The following is a 25339-nucleotide window of genomic DNA, read 5'->3' as shown; positions in this document are numbered from 1 at the left end:
CAGCCAGTGAGGGACAGTGTTCATCTATATGAATGAGATGGTTTCATTGGAGGGTTTTGGCCAGCCCTGAGTGCTGTCCTTTGGAAGATGACAGCAGAATCACATCCAAGATTCACGCAGTGTGTGGCAACCCTGGGAGAATCTGTTAGCACTGGGCTTGCCTCTCCTCAGGGAGCACCCTTGCATCCCCTCTGGAGAACAGGCTGCAAAGACAGGTGTGTGCTGTTTGTTACCATCTCCTCTTCAGGATCCTGCTGCAGAATCACCTGAAGCTAGCAGAAGTTTGTGAAGCTTTGCTGATTGCAATAGATATGTGTGTGGTGCCTGCTGCTGAGAGAGTGGGTGCTGGCACAGGGGCACACGAGGGGCTGTGCTGGCAGCCCAGGTCCTTACACTGATGATGATGTGCTTCACGACTCAGTGCTTCCTGGCTCACAACCTGAGTCATCTTTTTGGAGGCCACTGGACCTCATAATGAGGAGCTGTCAGGATCCTAGGATTAATTCCAGTGCTTGGAGGTGAGCCACTCACTGCTTTATAATTCTGCTGGCTGTCTTGGGCCATTACTTCAGATATCAACTAGAATAATAAAAGCTAATCTGCTGTTGTTTTTCTCTTTTGGGTCTCTGGAGAACAGGAGTAGATTTAACAAACAAGAAGCCAGAGAAAACGTGTTCTGGAAAATCCCTTTGGATAGCCAGTTTTTTCAATTTATCTCATTTTTATGCTCTGCAGGGAATGTGTATGGGTCATCTGGGCAGTGGAAGGTGACTAATGACTGCTATAGCAAGTAAATCTGAGGTCTAGAAGGTACAGGTAGTGTTGTCTAAACCATGAATTTTTTTATTTAAAATGTCTGTTCACTTCCCTGCTTTAAAGGGTTTCATATCAGTCCAGTTTGGTTAGCACCTCTAACTTACTTTCCCAAGATAAACTGCTACTGGTCTAGATGTAGAGGAGTGTGAATGCTTTAATACGGACCTAAATTGAATTGCTGATTTATTTATTTTATTACTAAATTTTGGAATATTTATTACTAGATATAAAAATAAAAAATATGTTTAATCCTTCCTTTTGAAGACAGCTGGCAGTTGCAAACCCTTGTTAATAGGGTTCCCTGAGCCTGTGGGTTCTGGCACACAGGAAGTGGTCACTATCAGCCCAGGTCAGGTAATTTTTATCCCCTTGGCAGCTTGCTCCACTGGATGGAATTGTGACTGCTTCCTTAAGTCAACCAGTTTAGGAGGTGTAGTGCAATGTAGTTCCCATTGCCATTTGCCTTTGCCAAGTGAGAGTGTTGAGGTACTTTATTTCACAGGAGGAGTCGGTGTCAGGCACCTCAGTTGTGCCACAGGAGCAAAGCCTGGATGCTTGCAGTGGAAAGGGCCCAGAGGCATTAGCAGTGAGGAACCTGTTCCCTGACAAACGTACAGCCCACCCACCAGGAGCTGTGGCAGGCAGCAAAGGGCAGAGCAAGCAAAAGACTGAAAGGAAGGTCCAAGGATGAGAAGGGAGTCCTTTTGGAAGGGCAGCTGACAGCCGTGTCACCTGCAGGTGTGAGGTGCCAGGGTGAGTTTTGAACTGGGACTGACTGAAGTACTAAAGCTTGCAAGCACCTGCCAAAAAGTGCCACCAGTGTGGTGCCAAGCTCTGGTGGCTGCAGGAGTGCCAAGGGGGCTGCAGGCACAGCGTGGCTCATTCAGGGGGGTACGAGAGCCAGGCCTTGAAAAAGCACTTGGCAACATCGGGTTGGTCTCCTTGTGTGTTTCTCCATCAGAAAGAGAGCTGACATCAGCATGGCCTGCACTAAATGCAGCTAATAATGAGGCAGCAAGCGAATTAAGAACATCTTATCTGCAGCTCTCCTCCCAGGGGCGGGCTGGCTGCTGAGCTGTCCTCCCATGTGCCTCTCCACAGCCACAGCTGCAATTTGAACACATCCCTTCCTCCTTACAGGGCTCTGTGCCTTTTGGGAGCACAGGGACAAGGCACCTGTATACATGGCATGGTACTTAACCCAAAGCTCTACTCAGCATTGCCTTGGGAAACTGCTTTTTGACTCAAACCCTGGAACTGTCTGCTGGCAAAAATGTCACTTCACCCTGTGCTGGTGCCTGATTGTAAGAGATTAAAACAAACAGTTTAGTTGTCTGAAAATGATATGGTGTTACTCTGTTTGTTCCTCTCAGAACGCTGCTCTGTGCCTCTCAGAATAGACCTCTGCCATGGAACTAATCTTTGAGCAAAATTAGCTGACTGGATTCACGATGCTGCTGCGTAGAAAAAAGTGATTAATGTGTGGTGTCAGACTTCCAGGCTAAAGTTGATTTCTAAAATAAAATCTGAATGTGAGAAAAAGCTTTTTGCTCTGCAAAGAAATCTAACAGTGAAGTCCTGGCTCTCCGTGGTCGTTGGACATTCCTGCAATCTTCTCTTGGGTTGGATTACGTTAGGTTAAGTTAAGCTTCTCTAGAGGATCTTCTCAGACCTGGTGTGCTGGGGCAAAAGTGAGTAACAGGCTTCCCATTCCTCCTCCTCAGTATCTCTGCAGAGCACCTTGGGTATCCAGCAGCCTAGCAGGCCCTAGTAATGCTCTGACTCATTTGGTTTTGGCAGAAAGTCAAAACTAACAGGAGGTGGTGCTTGAGGGAGATGGGTGGGTGTGTGGGCACGGTGACCATCTAATGTTGTGCTGCTGGAAAACTGCTGTTTTGTGGCACATCCTTCTACCCAAAACCAGTTTTAGTAACACTGTACCTTTGGAAATATGAAGTACAGTAAGTTTCAGAGGAATCTGATATCTGTTTTGAAGCTGGAATCCCCAACTTTCTGAGCTGCCTAAAATTTGCTTCCTCTTAACTTGCCTTTTCCTCCCTCTGTCCACAGACACTGATGCTACCTAATCCTTAAATCACCTTCCTCAGACATTTCCAGGTGCAGGCTCTGTGTTGCACCCCACAAAATTGCAGCCTAATTCTCGTAAATTAAAATGCAATTAAATAAACCTGTTCTTCCACTGTAAAACTGGGAAGAAGGATTCCTTTTCCTTCTGCCCTTCCCCTGCCTCTCTTACCCTGTTGTTTCCACATTGCACAAATTGGCCAGTTCTTCCTGGAGTGTGGGAGGATGCTGAAGTGCATGAGAAGCTCACCCATCACATCTGTCAGGGCAGCTGAAAGAGCCCAACCTCTGCCTGGCAAAGCAGGGCTCGGGGATGAAGGAGGTGAGCTCATCCAGGAGGAGAAGTGCACAGCCCTATTTGTGCTACTGTTGTGCAGCTTTCTTGGCAGAAAAATGCTGCAGATACACATCAGTGATTCATAACAAAACTGTCAGAGCTGGGCTTCTGGGGAGTTCTCCAGCAACTGGAATCACCACGAGAGTGATCTATAAAGAGTGGGCAAGGAAATAAATGCAGAGATGTTACCCTCCATGCTGGACAGGTGCCTTCAGGTGTCTGCTCAAAAGTCTGAAGATCATGGTGGAAGGTAGACCTCTTGGAGTTCCTCAAAATTAAACTGCAGGAAAAGGGGTGAAACATAATTCTGATCCCATGACACCACTGTGTGGAGGAAGGTCAGACCACCTTGCCTTTTTAACAGCAACAAGCAAAAGCTCCCAAGTATATGAGCCAGTAGGTTTGAGGTTTGACTAGATGATCTTTAAAGGTCCCCTTCCAACCCTAACTATTCTGTGATTCTCTGAATCATGGATGTCAACTCTCCAGGCCTCTGCTAAGAAAGGAATACAGGAAGTTAAATGGCCTGAGTTTGAATGCCATGATAGACAACTTTTGATGGAAAGTGATGAGAGTCTCTTCAGAAGAGGTTTCATAGCCATGCGGAAATCACCAGCTGGAAATGTAGGTGTGAGAGGCATGATGCCGGTGAGATGAATTTAGAAGAAGGTGCAGATAGGCTGGAAGATGAAGTCTTGTCAAGCTGAAGGTATGGTTGAAAATTGACTTCTGTTCAACAGGTGCAGATACTCATTGAAGAAGCAGGTGTAGACTCAACTGTAGAATGGAGCAATAGATGTGGTAGGGATTTCACAGAGGAAAAAAGTTGTTTGAAATCACAGGTTTGACATGGTTCAATAGTTACAAACCTCTGAAAACTGCCCACAAAATGAATGACATTGTGCAGGACTGTTCCTTCAGCATTGCTGAAGTGGCACATCTGATCTTTGGGCTCTGTAATTCAAGACAGGCATGTTAGGTGCTCTGTCTGGAAAATGCTCAGTACCTCTGTAAGAATTACCAGGTGTTTAGGGACTGAAAGAGTTATGTCATTTTTGAATGCTTATAACAACCTTCTCCTGTGACAGCCTTCACAGGAAAGAAGCAATTTGTCTCTTGTCTGCAGCAGATAAGAAAATAGCCATAGGTTTCAATTTCAGCAAGAGTTTCAGGCTAGGTGGCAGGAGAGCAAAGCTCTTGGAGATGGCCTGGAGCAAGCAGTGGAGTTTCCACTGGTTCAGTAAGGGCAGGTTAGACAAACTTCCACCAGAGTGCTGGGAGTGTAAGCCATCCATCCTTGGTGGACAAGCTGGACCAGCCTTGGTTTAGGCTGTCTGCCAGGAAATGTGAGGCTGTCCTTGCCAGCGACTGCAGGCATGGTCCTCCACAAGCAATCTCAGCCTCCTTAGCAGCCACTCCCCTTTCTATCTGAAAGACTTACTTTGGTTTCTTTAAGACAGCTTTCTTTAAGGAAGACAACATAATCAATTTTTCCTTCCTTGATTCTTCCTATTAATTGCCTAAACAGATGTTCTGTCAACGCTACTCTTATGTTATTCCACTTTATATTTAAATGACTTGGCAGGTTCTGTTACTTCTATATGTGTTCCTTCAGCAGAAGGAAGGAGGCTAATCATGTTACTTCTAGAGCAAGATACAAAAATAAAACCTGGAATTCAGTCATCTCCCAACTATTAAGCAGAGTGAAAGGAAAACAATATGAAGATTAAAAAATGAAATCTTCATACATAAACTGAAGTGTCTTAACTGTGTTCTGGACCCATTCCAGCTTCAGTGCGCTGCTTGATGTGCAGATGTGTGCATCTGTCTCAGCTGACCATCCTCTACAGGCTGAAGGGAGACTTTGGATGAACACATACTGATGTAAGGTGTGGTGGCTGGATGGGCACTGTGCCCAGGGGGCAGTGTTGGTGGGCATCTTTCCCACAGATGCAAAGGCTGGGTTGTCTCAGCCTTTGATCTGGCAAAACACAGCCCCTTTCACCCTGACTGCTTCCAGCCATCCCTGGTGCTGTTGGCTGTGTAGCACTGCTCTGCTATTGTACCTGGCTGAGGATTTTATCTAATGCCTTTTGGAATGAGTTAAGAAATTGCTGAAATACTACCAGCATTCTGCCTGATTTTTAGGCTGCCCACTGGTTCTTTACCTGAGACCACTGAAAGTGCTGTGACTCTCTGGCTTGAAGGCTGAGCATTGTTAGGTCTCATGCAATGATAGTCTTGCTTCTGCATCAGCTGATGGTTCCAGGCCACATCCCTGCTCATTAGTCCAGGAGTGCCTGCTGCTGTCTGCTTGCACAACAGCTGGGAGCTGGATGTGTCCTCTGTGTGCTGGTCAACAAGGACTTGCTGCCAGCAGCAGACCTGGACAAGATTTTATGACATTTAAGGAGGATTTTCTTGTGATTTCTGTTTGTCTCCATCTCCACATTTCTGAGGTTTTGGTTGGCTCTAGGTGTCCCTCCAACAACACTCTGTAAACCTGGACAGCTATTGAAACTGGCAAAACCTGGACAGCTATCTTTGCTTCATGTTCTGCAAAGACTAAAAAATTAATTCCTTGTTTTAAAGCATTTAAACAGAGTGGGAAGCTGCACATATGTATGAGTTTGGCGTGGTTTTGATGCCCTGGGGCTCCGTGTGTGTACTTTGTGGGCTCTGTGTGCCGTTGTCCTGCCCCTGCTGTCTCCTGACATCCCTGCAGCTCCTCCCATGACTGTACCGCTCCTTTGCTGGCTCCCCCCATCCTGCCTGGGGTGCTGGGCACCCAGCGAGGGCTCATGGCCACACCAGGATCTCCCACTGGGGCACAGCCCCTGTTCCTGGCCACCCCTTCCCTCCTCATGGAGCAATGGGTTGCAGTGCTGGTGCTCCCAGGGAAGGGGAATGCACAGCTGCTGGAGTGCCACTGGCTGCTTGTTGGATCTTCAGCAAACTCCATGTGTTTGACGTGCAGCTGTGTAGTTGGATGCAGGAGCTGAAGCTTTTGATAATCATGGGTTTTGCTTTTTCTTATTTTCCAAATTCTAATTACCAATATCTAATTTTTTGTTGTTGTTGTGACTTGATAGGTTCCTTTTTTTTAACTTGGTACAGTTAACAAACATAAAGTGATGTAAAACTGACTGCTTTTGCAGACTACTCCAGTACAGAAGACTTTTTCCCACTGGTTTTACTCTAAACAGTACAGCCCTGAGGGGCTGATTTGTCTGATTTACATTGTCTTTGTGTACAGCAACATCTAGACTGGAATATTTTATTTTTTTCTTCTGTGCCTGATTTTTGGTGGTTTCTCTAAATTTAGAACCTTTTCTTTTACTGCATTAAAAACCCTTAAAGTGAAAAGTATGTAATGTGTTAATTAGGGACTTTGGGAGGGAAACTCCTAATCTTTTGCAAGGCAATTCTGTTGGAAGGGGAGTAAGGGACTTCAAGAACTTCAATTAAACATGTACATCGTCTGAAAGATCTGAAGTAATTGAGAGCTGAGAACAGAGTGTTGGTTAATGGGATCTCTGGGTCAGACTCTGAGCCTTAGAAGTCTGATGCTGCACAGCTTGTCTCTAGAGACAGGGCAGGAAAAGCTGGAGCCTCTTTTGCTCTCTGACAAGAAATCTCCCAGAGGAATTGCAAGGAATAGTATCTTTGCACAATTACTTCTTTTTTCCCCCCTAAAAATACATTTTTTAATCTGTTATGTTAGTGGCTCAGCTGCTGTTCCTCTGCTTCAGCTTTGAAGGCTAAACACTACATACATACATAAATTCTAAAATGATGGATTCCTCCTATGCTGTGTCATTGTGTGTTACTGTATCCCCAGAGCCACCAGGGTGTTGGTTTGCCCTGCTCTGCTGGCCTTGTGGGAATGTTTTGGGGATGCTCCCATGCTGCAGGGAGGTTGGATGGGTGACCCACCCCTGTGCAGAGACTGCAAAAGTGGGATGACCTGCAAGAGCCATTTCTGTGCCAAGAGCTGGGTAGTTTATTTATGGAGACTGATACATCCCTGGGAGAGTTTTTTGTAGTCTGAGCACTTGAGGTGTTTCAAAACAGACATTCTACAGTTGGTGAGAAGGGCAATTTTTAAGAAATTATCTGTTTCTGTGTCTGTGCATGTTGAAGCTTATTACATCTTGCTTTGGAAATGCTCTAAAAATTCTGACTTTATCTACAGCCTTAATTGCTGCCCGTTAAAACCTCTCTGATCCAGACTGAATAGCAATGGAGATGGATGGAAGAATGATTTGCTGAAAGGCCTTCAGGCATTGTGGAAGGCATCAGGTCACTGCAGTACATTAAGAATAACCAAGTCTAAAGATAGGAGTTACTTAAATTTAGAGATTGAATAAATTTCTGGGTATGTTAGAAGATGTTAATACAAATGGATTTTTCTGCACTGGGGTTAGAATGAGAATAAAAAGGGAGTGCACTTCACAAAGCACTGCTTTCTGCAGAAATAGTGGGTGTAGATAGTAAATGTGAGCTAACTGCAGTCTGAAGGTGCATGGAGGAGGCTTACAGTGCTTTGGGATCACAACAAGTGCAAACATCATTTTATTAGCATGCACTACCAAGCATCAAGTGGAGCAACTCTGTGGCACTCTGCGTGCCTGACACGTGGCTGCTGGCATCATGTCACAGACAGGCTCTGTTTGTCCCCTGCCCCACACTGGCTGTGCACAACTGCTGGTGTAGAGTTTAAAAAAACAAAGTGCTAAAAATCCAACCAAATGTGTGTGGTGGGGGGGGGGATTTCTGATAGAAAAGGAATGGAAGAAAAAAAGAGAAAGGTTTAAGAATTGGAATGGAATCACGTGAAATGACATGGACCTGGAAATATTTTTTTTAGCTCCACATTTCTTTTAGAACCTGATAAATCATACTTTCCCCCACTTAACTGTAACTGGAATTAGAAGGTTTTATCCCTCATCCCATGAGATTACAAGTACAAAAGCATTACCTTAGGGATGTGTCTGATCCTCTCTGAGCCAAAGCACACAAGCACATAATTCCCAATACCTTGGAGATGAACACTTAAGTGAGGAGTTAGTGGTGCCAGAAGAGGGCTTTCTGTGGGGCCATGCTAAGTGTCACCAAACACAGTTTCAGGATCTCAGACAGAAGCATTGGAGCTGCTAATTGCACTGGGGGTGTTTTCTAAGTGGCAGAAGAGATGTGAGACACTCGGAGTGATTGCTCTGTCACACAGCCAGACACAGCATAGAACTGTTATCCTAAAGGGATGCCAGTAACTCATCTGTGACCTCTGTGACTGAGAGATGGGGGAATACTCCTCTGACCCTGGCTTTTCCAAAAATGTTGACTCATCTTTTCTGTTCATTGGTGCAAAAATGAATTCAAGTTGTGGGGTTTTTTATGATAGTTGAATGGATGTAAGTTCTTTCCATCTTGCTTTTGTCATCTCCATGCAGTTTGCTTCATCTCTGCATTAAAAGCAGATGAAGAGACTGGAACTTCTAATGGCTTTTGCAGTGAGTCACAAGTGCATGTCCAGACTCCTTAGCCAATTTTTATGTATTCTCACTAGCCTGTAGGGTGAGAGTTTCTCTTTAGTAGACTAGTTACACAGCCAGCTCAAGCATAACAGTTTTCCTGTTCTGAGAGTTTTACAAGTTTATATCAAAGCTGTATTTTAACTTAGTGTGTCTGTGCTGAGACCTTCATGGCCCCTTCCCAGTTCTCACCTTTAGGAAATTCTTTCATCTTGTATTTACATAGCCAATGTACATATTTTTAATTTTTTGGAGAAGATGGAGTGAGACTAGATTGGTTCCTTAGCTCCTCCCCTGAATCAAAAGTCCTATTTGTCTGTCTGTCTATCTCCTCATTTCCTGAAGTGACAGGTGTACCTACAAAATGTGATTCACTTGCCTGTTGCTCCTGCTAACAGTGTGAGGCTTCTTTGTGGTGTCCTAGTCCCAAATGGCAGCAGCAGCAGCAGCAAACCTTTTCTAGACACATTCAACCAGTGGCCAAAGTCATGGCCTAAGCAATGTGTGCTGTTGTGTGGCTTCCCAGCTCTGGAGGGCTGGGTGTCACCTTTTGGAAGAGAGAAACGTGTTAGGTGGGGTACATCTAATGAAATAATCTAGCTACCAAATCCAGACACCAAATGAAATTTCATGCTAAATAAAATGAATAAATGAAATGTTAAAGTGTTGCTGTTTGCAAAGTATCTACTGGTAATGCTCAAAAAGAAAACCTTGTGGTTGTTACTTAAAATGTTGGAGTGAAAATCTGGTGGTGACAGGTGCAGCTCTTTTCTCTGCCCACTCAGAGCTTTGTGTTCCCCTGGCTGTGCTCGTGCAGCTGTGCTTGCTGAGCCCAGTCCCACGCAGGAGCTCAATCTTCCAGCTGTGGCACCTCAGGGTGGGGTGATCCTGTGAGATCCCCCAGCACAGGGCTGCAGGCACCTGGAAAAACTCAGTGTTGAGGGCTGTTGTCAGCAGCACCTGACAGCAAATTTCAGAGACCATTAATGAGGCAAATTTTAAATTAAGTAGTATGGTAATTGCAGCTTAGTTTTTCACCTCAAAATGCATTTCCAGTCAAAGCAGTGGTGGCTTTGTTTACTGATGTAGAAATTTCAAACTTAGCATGTCAATACCTTTTATGAAATACACCTGATTACCCTGGAGGAAAGGCTGATCCCATCTCTTGGAAGTCTTTGTCCACGTGACTTCTACCTCAGTCTGAATGGATTTCTGCTCTGCAGGAAATGTAGCTGTGCTATCACTACAATCTTCATTCTAGTACAAAAGCTGAACTTCATTTCTTGACACTTCTTATAACAAACTTTTCGGTTTAAGGACTGGGAGCTGTAGCAGTTATAATATTTTAAGTGTCTGTATATTTTTCTCCTTCACTAAAATGATAAAATTCTCTCATTTCCAGGGTTGCACACAGAAGTATATTGTGAAGAACTACTTCTACTACTACTTGTTCAAGTTTTCAGCTGCTTTGGGTGAAGAGATTTTTTATATCACTTTCCTTCCATTTACCTACTGGAATATAGATCACTCTGTGTCTAGAAGAATGATAATTGTTTGGTCTGTAAGTATTTCTATGATTAATTTAAACTTTAATTCTGTACCCATAGCATTTAATATTTAAGAACATGAACAAAATCCCTCCAAACCAAAGAAGCACCAACACTATTCACATGCAGCTCGTGTTTAGGAAGAAAAGGCATTGCAATACTGAGAGAGGAGGCAAGAGGCATCATCTGACTCAGGGTTTCTTCATCTCAGCCACATCTTGGACTGACTTTTTTTTTTTCAGCACAATCACTGACTGAGCTGCTTTTGGTATAGTTTGCACAGAATAGTTGGGAAAACACCTCCTTCCCAGTGCATCATAGTATTTCAGGTGACTGAGCTGCTTTTGGTATAGTTTGCACAGAATAGTTGGGAAAACACTTCCCAGTGCATCATACTATTTCAGCGATTGTTTTTCATCACTTTAGGAAATCTTTCTCTTATTTCTTCTCTGTAATTTCATATGGTTCTGGCTTGGTTGAAGTTACCATAAACCTGATAGTAAAGGGATATGCAGGCTGCAGGGGAATAAACAGGGTGTTTTTGCAGTCACTTGAGGGGGGAAAATCAGATTGTCTGTTGAAGGCTAAGACTTGAAAGCATTGATTTTCATTAATAGACAGCATTCACAAATTAACTGACTTCAGCATTGCTTCAGCATGGATTTGGGGTATCCAGAATAATGCATTTCCATTGTAGCACTGAAAAAACAGGAGATAACCAGGCACTTCAGGCCAGGACCAGCTGTGTTGTCACTGCCATTGCTCATCTTGCTATTGATCAGATATTGCTGCCCAAATAAAACCATTTTAGAACAGAGAAGGAAGGTGGGGAGCACCTCTGCTAGGTGGTAGAGCCTGAAGGTTTTACTATCAATCTACACTGATTTAAGAAACTGAATCTTGGTAAAAACTTAAATATTACATCCAAGTTTATCTGTTTATAGTGAAGCTTCTCAGTGATCCAGTCAATTCTGGTTAATAATAATTTTGTCTTTTGACCAAAGAAATAATAAAAACAACTTGAATTGAGTCATACCCTTCAAATACACCTGGTCTTGGACAGAAGACATCAGTTGCTCTGTGCCAATAACCTTAGTCAATACATTTTATAAAGAGAACATGAAAAATAACTTGCAGATGAAATTTAGAAGTAGGTGGACACAGTATAACTAGAGCTGGGTTCTGGCCAAGAGTACACCTACAGCTTCTGGAAATGTGCCACAGAAGATGAAAATTGGAGTCACTGCCTTCTGGGTTTGCATATAGCTCAAAAAATGAGTCTTTGGAGTTCTTTACATTCATTTCTGTAGATTTGCCTTGTCTTTTCCTTGCAAGGAGTTCATCTGAGTATTGGCCAGATCTAGTCTGACTTAGAGTATTCAAGCATCTGATATTATGATAATTAATATTATTTTTCACTTACTGAGTTGTGGAGCTGCACTTTATACTGAAAAGGGGAAATTGTTTTAAATACATGGGCTTGAAACAATCTGCATTTTTAAAACATTAATTATATGTAACTGTGAAATGGCTAAAAATGTCTGTGCAGGCCATGGGTTAATGCTGTGGCATGCTCAGCTGGGAGAGTCTCTGCTGGAGAGCAGGGAGTGGCACTCCCAGTGCTGGTGCTGGTCTGTCTAACAGTCATAAAATCATAGAATGGCTTGTGTTGGAAGGGACCTTAAACTCACCTGCTTCCATCCCCACTGCTGTGGGCAGGGACACCTTGCACTAGACCAGATTGCTCCAAGCCCTGTCCAGCCTGGCCTCAGATGCCTTGGTCATGGATGTGACATTTGTCTCAGCTGCAAGGGAAACACCACGGTGTCAGTGGGACAGAGCTGTGCTTTTAACTAAATTGGAGGTTTTTGTGATGGACTTTTGAAGAAATGCTTCTGAATGCATGATGATGATGTGTGGCTAAGAAAAACTGTGTTAGATGACAGTACAAATCCAGGCAGCCTGACAGTCTCAGACAACAGCTGTGAGTGGAGGGCTGGGAAGAACATGAAGGGATAATTGCAGGACCCAGGCATGTTCTGGAGATGGCTCCTATCCATCTGGGGAAAGGGGCTGGTATCAAAGGGAGAGCCCTAAGGGAAAGGCAGGAGTAGCTCCCCTTTAAAGGGGGTGCTGAGGATGAGGAGAGGTTATTAGTGAAGCTCCTCAGCAGGAGAGGGAGTGGACCAGCAATGACTTTTTCAAGCACACGGGTATGCTGGGAACACGGTTGGCTGGGATGACGGTGACACCGAGGGTGACACCACTGGCCAGGAGAAGTGGCTCTGGAGAATGAGGGTGCTGAGGGTGGTACTTTTTGTGCTGTTTCCCACTTAAACCTGTGAGTTTCTGCTGCAAGTGGGAAATGACAATGCTGGTGTACCAGGATGAATCAGAGGAGTTTCTTCCCTTAAAAATTAAAGCAGCACTATTGCTGTTTACAAAGACTTCCTGCCATCTTATCTGTAATAGTTTATGCAGAGCCAGTCACCCCCATTTGAGAAAGATAATTTCAAATTGGAGCAGGGCCAGGGATGATTAAAGAACAGACTATTTTCTGAGTAGAGACTGAAAGCTTAGATAAATCCCTAGCAAAATGAAGTTGGAGAGAGAATGGGTCTGGCTGCAAAAACCATGGGAAGGAAGGAGCTTCTTAAAATAAAACTACAGTCACAAGAAGAAACATGCATACGGCAGTCATAAATAATTTCAGTTGAAGTCAAAGGTTGTGAAATAGCTCAAGAAGGGTGAAGGGCAGAAAGAAAAAATTATAAAGAGTTTATTTCAGCAGCAGCAGAGGAGTGGACTTGGAACCCTGGAATGTCTTCAGCCCTGGGTCCCCAGAGCCAGCTGCTTGTGCTTTTCTGTTCAGGTGGATGGTGTGGGAAATGCTGACTGGTTTTGCATCCAGATGCTTTGCAGCCTAAAGCAGCATGTTGTACTTCCATGGGGCCTTGCCTCTGAGGATTCAGGGTATATATGCAGGCTTTAGCTTTACCTTTGTGAACAGATGGAGGAAATAACTGCATGAAACCTCTGAGCAAGGTGCTGAGTCAGTAATGAAGGTCTCCTGGTATCTTTGCTTCTCTTCTCCAGCAATTTGAAGTAAACACTCTTGAAACTGCACAGGCCAGGCTTTGATGCCTGTGACTCTTGCAATTTCAGCCAGGAAGTGCAGAGATGAGAAACAGCTTCACACACTCCCCAAATGTACTGCACATCTCAGCTTGAGAGGTGAAAGCTCACTTTGTTTCTGTTTGTTTTTTACTTTTTGCACTGCTTCAAGTTTGAAATCTTTATTTTGGTGTGGAATTTCAAAGGCAGAGACCTGGGAAAAAAAACTTACTGTTTCGGTTTGCTATTCAGCATGCCTGGAAATCTCTTTTTCTGTGTTTTTTCCTCAGGCCACACCTCTTCATAGCCTACAAAACTGTAATTTATGCAATGTAAATAAGAGCTGGCCAGCAAGGACTTTGTTGGGGCAGGTGTGGAAGCTTTTGGCATGTGACAGTGATAAGCTGCTGACTCAGGGGCAGGTGGCACCTCTGAAGGGGGGCAGAGTTTGGGTGTCTGGTGATGCCAGGCTGTGTGTGCCCCTCGGGGCTCCCTGAGCAGCACTGGGTGGGGACATCTGCAGCAAGTCCAAGAAGGCCTTGGGTCTGAATCCACAGCAATTTAGCTTTCCATCTTGCTTTTCAGAGGAACAGTTTTCTAAAGGCTGTCAGCACTTAGTTATTCAGCAGTGATGAGCCCTGAACTCCCTCTCAGGGTAACCAGGGTTTCCTAATCAGCTGGAGTTCACCTGCAATTGTGATGCCACTGATATTGCTGTGCAGTGATTGAAAACACACTTGGAAGCAAACTTTGGGTTTAACAATTCTTATCTTTGTTAGTTTTAGCGCCTTTGCAACACTTCACTGAAACAAGCCTGGAGCTGCTGACAAACACAGTCACTTGAAAGCCAAGCTCCAAATATTGCACTGCACAAGAACATGTAAAACTGTATTCAGGCACATAAGTAACTACATGTCAGCATACAAAAATAAATGGTGTGTGCAAGTTGATAAAGTGTTGATTGAAAGGGAATTTTGCAAGAGCTGGCAGCTGTACTCCACCCTTGAAGAAAAAGTGCCAATAAGGCTTTCATAACTGAGACAAGCTCTGAATCATTTAAGGTGAAGTTTCAACTGGAAACCTTTTGTATTTCAATAGAACTTCTAGGTGTAACAGTTTACAGTTTTAGATGTTAGATGACAAACCAGATCAATGTGACAGTACTTTTCCCAGCTGCCAGGAGCCTGGACCCAGATTTCCTTCTCTAAGCCTATTATAAGATAGTCAACTACCTTATAGATTTTGTCTAAGGGCTCCTTTTAAAGACAGAGTGAATGTGTTAGGGTGTTGGCTGGTCGTGCTTCTGGAGGCTCGAGGTTCCGCTAACCTTGTTCTGGTTTTGTGTTTCCGAAGCCTGAATTGAGATGAAGTCCTCCTTCCTTTTATATATTTATATATAAATATATATATATATATATAAACTTTTTTTAGGAATCTGCCCATGCTGTGTCTTCCCTGTCCCCCACTGTGCTGGGGCTCTAGGAGAGCCAGCTGCCCTCTCCCACAAGGTGTGTGTGCCTCGAGGAGGATGCCAGCCCTGCTGCTGGGGTTGGCACTTGGGGAGCAGCTCGGTGCTTCAGGAGGGGATGGGGAGCAGGACACGGTCTGAGGGTGGCTGAGGGCCCCAGGCTGGAGGTGTCTGGGCTCCTCTGCTCTGCAGGGCTGCCTCCACCCAGGCTGCTGCCAGGGCAAGGGGCCAGCACTGCTGCTCAGTGACTTCCATGGTGTCAAGGCTTGGCTCTTGGCATTGACTGGGGGTAGGAGGAATACCTCCACAAGGACAAGCTTCTCCTTGCCCTGCTCCTCTTCCACTCTGAACCAAGTGATGCCCGAGGGACACAGTCACAGCTAGAATCTGCTGCAGTGTTTATCTGGTCACTTCACTTGGGGGATGCTGAGAATAGAACAGTGCCAACAGTGCAGGCTGGGTGCTTGGCTTAATTTCTGTATGGGAAATCAAAGTCACGCCTGCCTCAGCAACCGCATACAGCCTTTACTTCTGCTTGACTAATCTGCAAATGTTTATTAATAGTGCATCTCTCTTTTTTTTTTCTTCAATATGCTTGGTCACTCCTATTAGTCCACAATGGTTGTGAAAGAAACACAAAGTAACATCATTTTCAAACTGTAAATTTCCTTTCTGGGAAGATGACATATACTACTGCAGGCCAGGGTTTCTACAGCCAGGTTATAGAGTTTCTATTTTGGAGTTAAACCAGCAGATTCAAAGTCAGGCTGCCACACTGTGAATCTCAGGGAAGAAATTGCCAATGCTATTTGACCATGTGTCTTCTCTAGAATTTTGTCTTGTCCTTTTAACAGATCAATAATGAAGATAAGGACAGCTGCAAAATCAGAAGCTGAAAACAAATATGATCTGGTTCCCTTTTGTTAGCTGAAATATTACAGAATAAAAAAATAATTACTCCTCCTGACCTTCATATGCCAGTGGGAGGCTCAGGTATGTCCATCCTGTGCAGAGGTAGTAGCAGGGCAGGGATGAAGGAGGACGTCCACACACAGCCCACCTGCAGCACTGAGCATGTTTCCTCAATCCTGCCAGGCCTGGGGGCTGGGCAGCTGCCACAGGAACATTCCACAGGGAAAACTGCACTCTGTGGCAGTGCTGCCACACCTCTGCACAGGGAACTGGCTTAGTTGTGTCTGTCTGCACTGTGGTGGTAAATCTGCTTCCAGAGCTCTTGCTTCCTGTCATGGGAGTGATGCATGTGGGGAGTGAGGGGAAACCACTGCAAATGCCAGACAACACCTGCAGGTGAGAAAAATGTCCTCCTAAATAGTTGAACTACACACCAGAGGCATGGGAATGTCAGGGAAACAGGTCACTTCATGGTACTCAGATGCTCAGAAGGAGGGGAGCAGCCCCTCACCCCAGAGGGATCTCCTGCAGGTGTTGGAACAAATGAATAAGTATCCACACCTGTGTGGATGCTGATGCCTCAAATTTGGTTCTGTAATTGTTCACTAAAGCAAAACCTGTTAAAATACAAAAGATAGGTTTGTCTTGTTTATCCTGATGCAAAGGCTCAGGTGAAGAAGTATTTTTGGAGATAGACCATACATATGACTCAGAGCAAATTAAGAGGAAGCTCTCAGAAAAAAGACTACAGAGGCTGTCTTGCTGCTATAGCAACTGCCAATTGCCTTTGTGTAGTAAAATGTAATGCTGTTCACCCAAAGTGGCAATAAAGCCTTGCCTTTCCTTCACCTGGAGTCCCGGCTCACTGTAAAGGGTTGCTATTGCCCTTAGCACAGGCCAGCCCAGCTGTAGTGGTAGGCAGCAGAGTTTGAGGAAGGTCTTGGGTTTAAGTTGCTTACAGTTTCGGGGATTTTTGTTGTTTGTTTGTTTTTTTATTGCTGCTTAAATTTGTTGTGAGGATTTAACCCGAAACAGTTCAGAGCCATTTCCACTGCATTGGGATAACATGGATGTGCACGAGAGAAGGGCAGGGGCGAGCACTGCCGGATGGGTCCCACTGGTGCCGCTCCTGCCCTGCTCGGTGGCACAGGGCTGTCCCCAGAGAGGGCACCCGCTGCCTGGGGCAGGCAGCTCTGGCAGCAGCTCTGTTTCCTTTGCTATGCTGTGAGCAAAGAGCCTGGGCAGTGCCGTGCCCCTGCAGCCTGGGCAGTGCCTGGGCAGAGCCGTGCCCCTGCAGCCTGGGCAGTGCCGGGGCAGAGCCGTGCCCCTCCGGCCCCTGCAGCCCGTGGGGTGCAGGTGACACAGCACCACCTGTGCGGGTGGCCTTTAGCAATGTGCACCTGCCATCATTCTCTCGGGCAGCCTGCCAGCTCAGCTGCTGGGGGGTGTTTTACCCACCCACAAGTGCTGCTTCTGCCACATAATTCAGGATAATGTGTGTAAAGTCACGTGCACGGTACCCAAATAAGCTAAAGGCAAAGGTGCTTCAGAGATCAGTGCTTAGTCTGGGCATATTCTGGAGTCCCCTGCATGTTTTATGAAGGTGGTCTCACCTCTCCTTACCATCTATACAATTTGTTTCTAAAAAGTAGAAAGTAGAATTTAATCTGGGATGCAAGGATAGGGAGGGTGTTGTGAGGATGCCTGGTATTTTCACTTACCCATCCCACCTCCAGCATTCAGCCTGTTTTTCACCATCACAGGAGTCCTAGCATAGCCTTCATTTTTGAGATGACTCATTTCCTTTTCTGCAATGCTCTTATGTTCTAGTGCTAATAATACTTCCACAAGTGGAAGTCATTATTATAGAGGACTGCTGATAAACTGGCTCATCCTACCTTGCCTCTCAGATGGTATCACAAATGGCAGCCTCAATGTTTTATGTTCTGCCTGAGAGAGTAATTTTTCTTTCAACCTTGGAATTTAATTAACTTCCAAACATGTGCCTGCATCCATTTGGAAACTGAAGGCATTAACTAAATAAACCCACACAGGAGGTTTTTAAAAGACATTTGTTCCTTGAGCCTTTGTTTACTGTGAACAGTGTGGGGCAGGGTATTCAGTATCTTCCCTGTGCCGTGTGTGTCCACAGGAGCAGCCAGGTGTGTCCCATCTGCTGCTGATAATAAGGCAGTAGTGTGATTCATATGATGAGGGATAAAGGATGCAAAGGCACCAGCAGTCACTTTTCCAGGCCCTGGTGCTGGCTGTAAGTCTAGCACTCTCTGGCATGTGCTGTGCTGTAGAGAGGAGGATGAAGGAATGACTGGCTTTTTCCTGGTCCTGACTTGTGAATCCTGAATCCTGACATCTTTCTTTTAATGTGAAACTGTTTTTTAAACGGCTGATGGGAGAGAGAGGGATGCAATGTGCCTGGTGACAAATGTGGCAGTGGGTGACTGTGTTGCTGTTCCAGCATATGGCCAACACCAGTAGCAAGGGAAGGATGTTATTTTAAGCCCCCTCCTTTGCTGGTGGAAGCATAAGAATCAGAAGAGTGAGCTGTCTCACACAGCCACTGAGCTTTCATGGTAGACATCAGTTAACCTGATTTTTGTACTTAAAAAAAAAAAAAAAAAAAAAAAAAAGTTTGCTTGGCTTTGTTTTAAAAAGCCTCCTCTGCCTATGTGTGGCTACATTATGTAAAGGGAGGAGGGCTACAGCAGAAAGCAAATACATCCTACAGGGACAGCCTGTTAACTTCTTTCAGATGTCCTCACCGTGGATGCTGAGAGCCTACTGCCTTTGGGAAGAGAGTGCTAAGGAGCCAAGGATGCCCATGGCTGGATGGGCAGCACCTCTCAGGGATACTGGATAGCATTGCCCCTTTCCTCTTCTTCCCTTGCTGACCTGAGAATGCAACATTTCTCCTAAAAGTACTGTGTTGCTGTGCTCCAGAGCTAATTAATGCAGCCCTTGCTTAAAGCTCTCATGTCCCAAGCAGGGAATAGAAGCCTTTTACTGGGGAGTTAGGCAGGAGGACTCGTAGCTCATGTTGCTTGTCCAGTTTTCCCTCTGTGAGGATGCAGAGGCTGTCATTTAATAACCACACGGGTGGTGTGTCCCAGCAGGGCTCCTGCAGCACTGGGTGGAGTGGGAGCTGCTGGGAATGGGGGAGCTGGGGCTGGACACAGCTGTGATTCTAAAGTGGGGTGGAAAAATTTATCTTATGGCTGCTTTCTTTGCAGAAGAGGGGTTGTAAGGGACAGGGAGTAAACATACACTTCTCTGGCGTGGGGTGGGAGCCAGCTGTCTGTCTCACACTGTCCTGTATTGCTGAATCTCATCAGCCAATCCTCCTTTTGGTCCCACTTCTGCTCAGGTTACCACAGAGTGCAGCAAAACCGCCATTTCCTTCACTGGCTGAGCTAATGGAAACCCCTTTAATAATTCAGGAGATAAATCCTCTGCTTGGAGGGGTGGGTTCTGCAGGAAAAAGCACAGAAATACAGGTGGTTCTTGGGTGGGCTGCATGGGGATTGCCTGTGCTGACTGACAGCCCTGTGGCCTTTCCTGTCCCCAGATAGTGATGTACATAGGCCAGGTCTCCAAGGACATCCTGAAGTGGCCTCGTCCCCTGTCACCACCTGTCGTGAAGCTGGAGATTAGGACGAATGCAGAGTATGGGATGCCGTCCACCCACGCCATGGCAGCTACAGCCATCTCCTTCTCCTTTTTCATTGCAACCATGAACCAGTACAAGGTAGGGGTACAAAAAGAAAACAGAAGAAGAAATAGAAAACACATTAAAAAAAGAAAAATCCATGTCTGCTTCCAGCAAGCCACATAAAGCTTGCAGATCCAAAGATGTTACTACTTCCAGAGGAGTTATTTATTTATTTTCACAGATGTGTATTCTTCCCTGTGCTTACCTGTAGCTGGTCAATAATAGACACAAAAACAAATTTAGGGGAAATGTCCTTTTTTATGCATGGACTCCTCTCAGAGCTGCTGGCAGGCTGCACTGCCTGCTGCAGTTTGGTGGGTTCACTGTGTTTTTGCACGTGGGGTGACCATGCAGGGAAGGTGCCTGGTTTGCCAGCATTTTGTGTTCACCCCATGCCCACCAAGTCAGTGCTGCACACTGGGACATGCTGGCTCCCAGGGAAATCAAAGGAGCTCTGTGTCACATGGCTTCTGTATGAAAGGAAAAGTGTTCCTGGAAATCCCCTGGCTCCAACCTGTGTTAGACTAACAGCACACAACATGATCGGAAAGCCTGCTTGTCAGAGGAGAAACAGCAACTTCACTGCACTGTAAGAGCTGCAGGCTGCTTGGGGAAGTCTCATCAGTTTTCCTCATTATCTTCCTAAAAGGTTTATTTCCTGGAAACTCATTTCTCCATGATGATTATTTTCATTCCGTTTAATGAATCCAAGCCTGTGTTTCCTGTACTCTAGCAATAATAACTTCCTGGCTGCATTGTGTTTAAGAATGTTTCTCAGCCCCCTCAAGGGATAAACCCACATGTGGTAACTGGTTAGAGCAGCTTGACAGTGGCATGGGGACAGGGAGCCACAAGAGGGAATATTTGTCATATATATTGTCATATATTTGGAAGCCAGATCCATCCCGTGTGTTAGAGCTGCCAAGATGACTGGGTCAGCATCACCTTCTCCTCAATCCACAGGTGACCAGAGGGACATGCAGCTCTTCACAGGCTGTCTTGTGCTTCTTGGAAACTGCCATAAAACGATAAAGCTGCTGTCAAATAATTAAATGGTTTAATTGCCTCTATTAAGATGGAAAAATCTCCCAGTACATTATGCTGCTATCTTCTCAAGATGCCCTAATCATCAATTACTGCTCTGGACTAGCTCGAAGGCTGCCTGCTGAGGGAGGAGTCAAGTGGGTGCAAATGCTCCAAAGACTTAGAGAAATGAGGAAAAATAGTGTTTTGTGAACTGGGAGTGACATCTGCAGCTGGGTCTGAGCTCTTTATTCAGCGGGCTGGAGTATGCCAGGGGAAAGGGTCAGAAGAGAGCTGTTATGCTTAGAATTTCCACAGAGGCATTTTTGTGCTGACCTGTGGCCACCCTGGTCACTCATGAGCCTCAGGGAGAAGATAGAGACTTTGTGTCAAATTGGATGAATTAATTGCCTTTATTTATATTTTGAGTTGGTTTACTCTTTACAGAAAAATCTCCCTTATGGACTGAAAGGAGCCCAGCAGCCCACTCAGTTTCAGGGTTTGAATGAGTGGATTAAGGGCTAATACGTTAAGCTTATTCTTTACCAAATGTGGTTTTTAAAATGTTTAAGTGTTGATTTATTTAAATGGTTCTTTCCATGTTTTTAGGCTACTCAGAGAGGGTATTAGGCAAAACCAGCTTCATAAGATGATTAAACCTTTAAGTATCACAGGGAAGAGTGGTCCTGACTGCTTTAATAGCTGGATTGTGGTTTCAGCCCAGACATTGATTCTCCCCACTCAGCCCACTGCTCGAGGACTATCGATCACACTTCTGGTCAGACTCTGCAGCTGTCACAGTCCCCTTGGCTGAGCTGAGACTGCAGCGCTACCTCAGCCACGGCGTGTTCAACATGCCGTGCCTTCTTCCTTAAGCTCTTTAACACCAACACGGGTTTTAATTTAAAGACAGATATAGTAGGGAACAATTCTGCAAATGCCATCGATTACCCAGATGTCTCCAGAGTGAGACCAGATCTTGCAGAAGCAAACAGCACAGGCGATGAAATGACCTTCCACAGGACTGAGTGTTCATTGAGGGGGCCTTGCCTCAGGCCGCATTCATCTCCTGGGGAAAGCACAGCTCAGGAGCCTCTTCCCAGCACAAGATCCTTATGTCAGTCCAGCTGCTGGGATTAATAGTGTATTTAATTTTTTTTCCCCCTTTTCACAGTATCCATTCGAGCTCGGCCTTGTAGCAGCGTTCGTGTTCTCAACGTTGGTGTGTCTGAGCAGGCTCTACACGGGGATGCACACGGTTCTGGTAAGGATGTACCCCCAGCTCTGCTTTCCTACAGCTCATCAGGGCGGTGGCCACGCCACCACAGGAGCAGACGAGTCGTGCGGCTGAGTTTGGGGCTGTGCATTGAGAGGAGCTGCTCGGAAGCCCTCGGGCTATCGCAGTCGGGCCCGCAGCGGTGACTGCAGCGCGGGGAGGCCGCAGCGGCCTGGGCCGGGTCAGCTCAGCCCGGCACCTCAACTGCAGTTCTCCATTTCGAAAGTTTAATTGCGAGGAATGCGCTTGGGCAACCGACGCTGCTCTTTAGCTAAGCCCTTTGTGCAATAGTATCGCTGTTTTCAGCGAGAAATAGCCGGGGCTGGTTGAGCCTGGGAGTGCCGGCAGGAACTGCAGCTCGGTGAGTCACTCACGGGGTAAAGCGTGGCCAGCGAGCTGCCCCGCGGGGCCTGCCCGACAGCAGGGCTCTTGTCAGCGTGCAGGCACCCAAAAATGACAGGTTTCTTGTTTTCAGCTGGAAGGAAGTGCTTCTCAAGGCATTGAGATGCACAAATAGTTTGTCTGAGAATGATTATAAAATAGCTGTGGCTTTATATGACAGACTTGCTGGGCACTGTTGCTTAGAGACATCAGTGCTGCTTTAGGAGCTAAATTCAGTGTGCTTGTGATAGCTGGTTCATTCCTGACAAGATGAAAGTTTATTGATCTGTTATAGACAGTGGACAGAGGGATAGTCCAGCTTCCCAAATATGGATAAAAACTTGGGGCTGTTTCCTCACAGGAGTTTGATATGCATTGTTGGTTGCATATGCGTAAACAATTGAATATTTTTTACTACGTAATAATTATGTTTGTAATGAGACTTGATGACTGTAAGAAAGAGAGCCCTCATGAGATTAAGGTTAGCTGTAAAATATAGCTTGAACTTCCCTTTCAGGCTCAGTGGATCAAAACAATATCTTACATCGAGGCTGCAGACACCCTTTCTGGGCTACTGACCTTAAGTCAATCAGTAAAAATTCTTTGCATACTTCCCTTGCTGGCCCATCATAATGAAGGACCCTTCTAAATTTAGATGGATTTTAGGATAAAGAATAAAAAGTCCTTTGTGCTTTTGACGTGGTAGAAAAGGGCTGTAAAATAAAATTTAAAAAAAAGCTTCTTAGCTGAAGTGTGAGCAATGCTGCCTTCCAAAAGGGCAGACGTGCTTGGCTAAGGTCGTTATCCTGTGTATGCCATGGTGGGATGGAGCTGGGAAAAGCCCAGTGATCACAGCTTCCACACACAGCCCCTGTCTCTGCAGCAGCTTGTCACCACAGGGACTGAGGCCTTAACAGAAAGGATGTAATAATGTATTAAGTGGTCATAGCATTTCAGTAAAGCAAAGGAATGGGTAACAAATATCCATGGACGTGGTGTAACTGAATTTTTCCTGTTTGAGGAACCAGAGGAGGAGTGATAAGGGCAGTTGCATTGTGCTTTCCTCCAGCTCCAGTGCAGAATCTCATCTTCTGTAGTCTCAGCTCTACAAATCTGTATTTTAGCACTGCTGGCCTTGCTTTTGAATGAGGAGTGGTAGCAGAAAGCGCAGTGATGTCATTAGAAGAGATATTACCATTAAAGACCTCGTGGAGAGGCAGTCAGCTGATATGGGAGCTATCTGCATCCTTCCAGCTGTGCCAGAATGAATACTATGCCCAGGGAAAAGGGAGCAAACATCCATGGCCTGGGCTGTTACCAGGAGAGCATTGCCCAGCCAGAGAATGGGGTGGCAGCAATGCACTCAGACTGCTGACAGGTAATTGAGTTACAACCACCCATCTCCACCACCTCAGCATCAGAGTGTACCAGGAGTGTGGAAAAGCAAGGGAAATACAGGGTCCTTTCTTGTAGGTTTCAAGTGATACATTCCAAGGACCTGGTAAAGAGGGGATCTGGAGTTACCTGGAAAAGGCAAAGTTAAAAAAAAAAAAAAACAGTAAAAATTTGGACACACTTTGAAGCAGTAAATCTGTAAGTTTTTAGGGGTTATTTTTGAGAAACAAAAAGCAATTGGGGATGATATGACTGGTAATTGTTGTTGTTTGCCTTTTTTCTCCAGAGAGTTATACTTTAGAAAATATTGCTTTGCTTTCCATCTTAAAACACTGCCCCAATTTTTGTTCCCTGCCTCAATGCAGTGACCAAATTTTCCTGCCTCACATCTGCTGAAGCCATTCCCTCCAGAGCCACAGCTGATGTGGGGAGAACCTGGCTGGCACTGCAACTGCCCTGAGCTACAAGGAATAATGTCCTGTGCTGACCACCATGGTCACTTTTTATATCCAAAAACCCTGAAGGGTTTTTTTTTCCCTGAGATATACCCATTTAGAGTTGATGCATTTATTTCTGATTACACTTCCCACAGGGGAGTTGCGGGGTGTGTGTTCTGAAACTCCCACCCTGCCCCTTTGCTGGGCAGGTTTTTTCATACTACCATTAATCCTGAAATGATCTTAGGTATTTTAAAGCTGATAAACACCCAACATAGTCACAGTACTTCACACACAGTGTAGTACAGTCCTTAGGAGTGGAGTTCAGGAGCGTGAGTGGTGTCTCGCAGTAGATGAAAGGTAAGGGAACTCAGGCAGTGACCGTGTACCAGACAGAACAGGAAAAGCGTTCCTTTTGCTCGGATTGGCAGTATCAGGGAAGCAGGGCAGATGTTTGGCGCTAGTGTGGGAGCAGGGCTGAGCTGCATGGCAGTGGAGGGGCTTCAGGGGAGGTAGATGGAGCCTGGGGATGACTCGTCTGTACCGAGGCAGCTGGAGCATCCCAGAGGGGCAGCCGGAGGTTTTAAATTCTGCAGGTAGTTCTGCACCTTGAGCAAAATCCGTGCCTGCCCTTATTTAAAAATTCCTTTATAATTGCGGGCTTGGCGAGAGGCTAATCTGTTTACACAGGCAGACGGGCAGGAATGTGCTTCCTGGGCGTGCTAACAGCAGCTCCGCCCCGGGAAAAACTCAGGTCCTGCTCCGGGGGGCACGGCAGGGAGAGTCCGCAGAGAAGTTCTCGCAGAAATCGGAGCCTTCTCTCTGCTTCCCATCTTGTCCTTAGTTGAACAGGCAGGGGGAGACATCATTAATTCTGCACTGCTACATGTAAGCGTTTCCAAAATGAGAAGGCCAGATATTGGTGGATGGGGGGAAAACAGAAAACACCGCTGGCCTCCTGTATATATATATATATGTATATATTTACTTATGAATTGTATACATGTACTACTGTACTGATACATGCCTTATAAAATACAAAATTAACAAATATAACAATGAAGTACGCATTACTTGTTAAAAATGCACGTTTTATTTTACTTATGAGCAGTGCAAAAAGTATGTTCTCCCCCCAGCCCCATGGGTTGCTTTGTGCACCCAGTTTGGAAACCACGGGTACAGTGTGGGGTCAGGGGCAGAGCTGATTGTCTGGGTCCTGCTTGAAACTTCCAAGAGCCATGTTACTGTACAGGGGCTGAATGGGAGGATAATAAAATTCAGAAAACT

General features: G+C 45.5%; 1 protein-coding gene across 1 annotated transcript in view; it reads left to right on the top strand.

The window, feature by feature from the left end:
• SGPP2 (sphingosine-1-phosphate phosphatase 2) overlaps positions 1 to 25339 on the top strand; it is a 31429-nt gene that overhangs the window by 3910 nt on the left and 2180 nt on the right. Inside the window, exons 2-4 of the mRNA XM_041475762.1 lie at positions 10175 to 10333; positions 19397 to 19576; positions 21738 to 21827. Coding sequence (XP_041331696.1) covers positions 10175 to 10333; positions 19397 to 19576; positions 21738 to 21827 — 429 coding nt within the window. The remainder of the gene's footprint in view (positions 1 to 10174; positions 10334 to 19396; positions 19577 to 21737; positions 21828 to 25339) is intronic.

This window comes from Pyrgilauda ruficollis, unplaced genomic scaffold, assembly GCF_017590135.1.
Source record: "Pyrgilauda ruficollis isolate IOZ18807 unplaced genomic scaffold, ASM1759013v1 scaffold36, whole genome shotgun sequence".
Taxonomy (NCBI): Eukaryota; Metazoa; Chordata; class Aves; order Passeriformes; family Passeridae; genus Pyrgilauda; species Pyrgilauda ruficollis.
The sequence above is the reverse complement of the archived record's forward strand: the minus strand, read 5'-3'. Positions and strand labels throughout refer to the sequence as shown.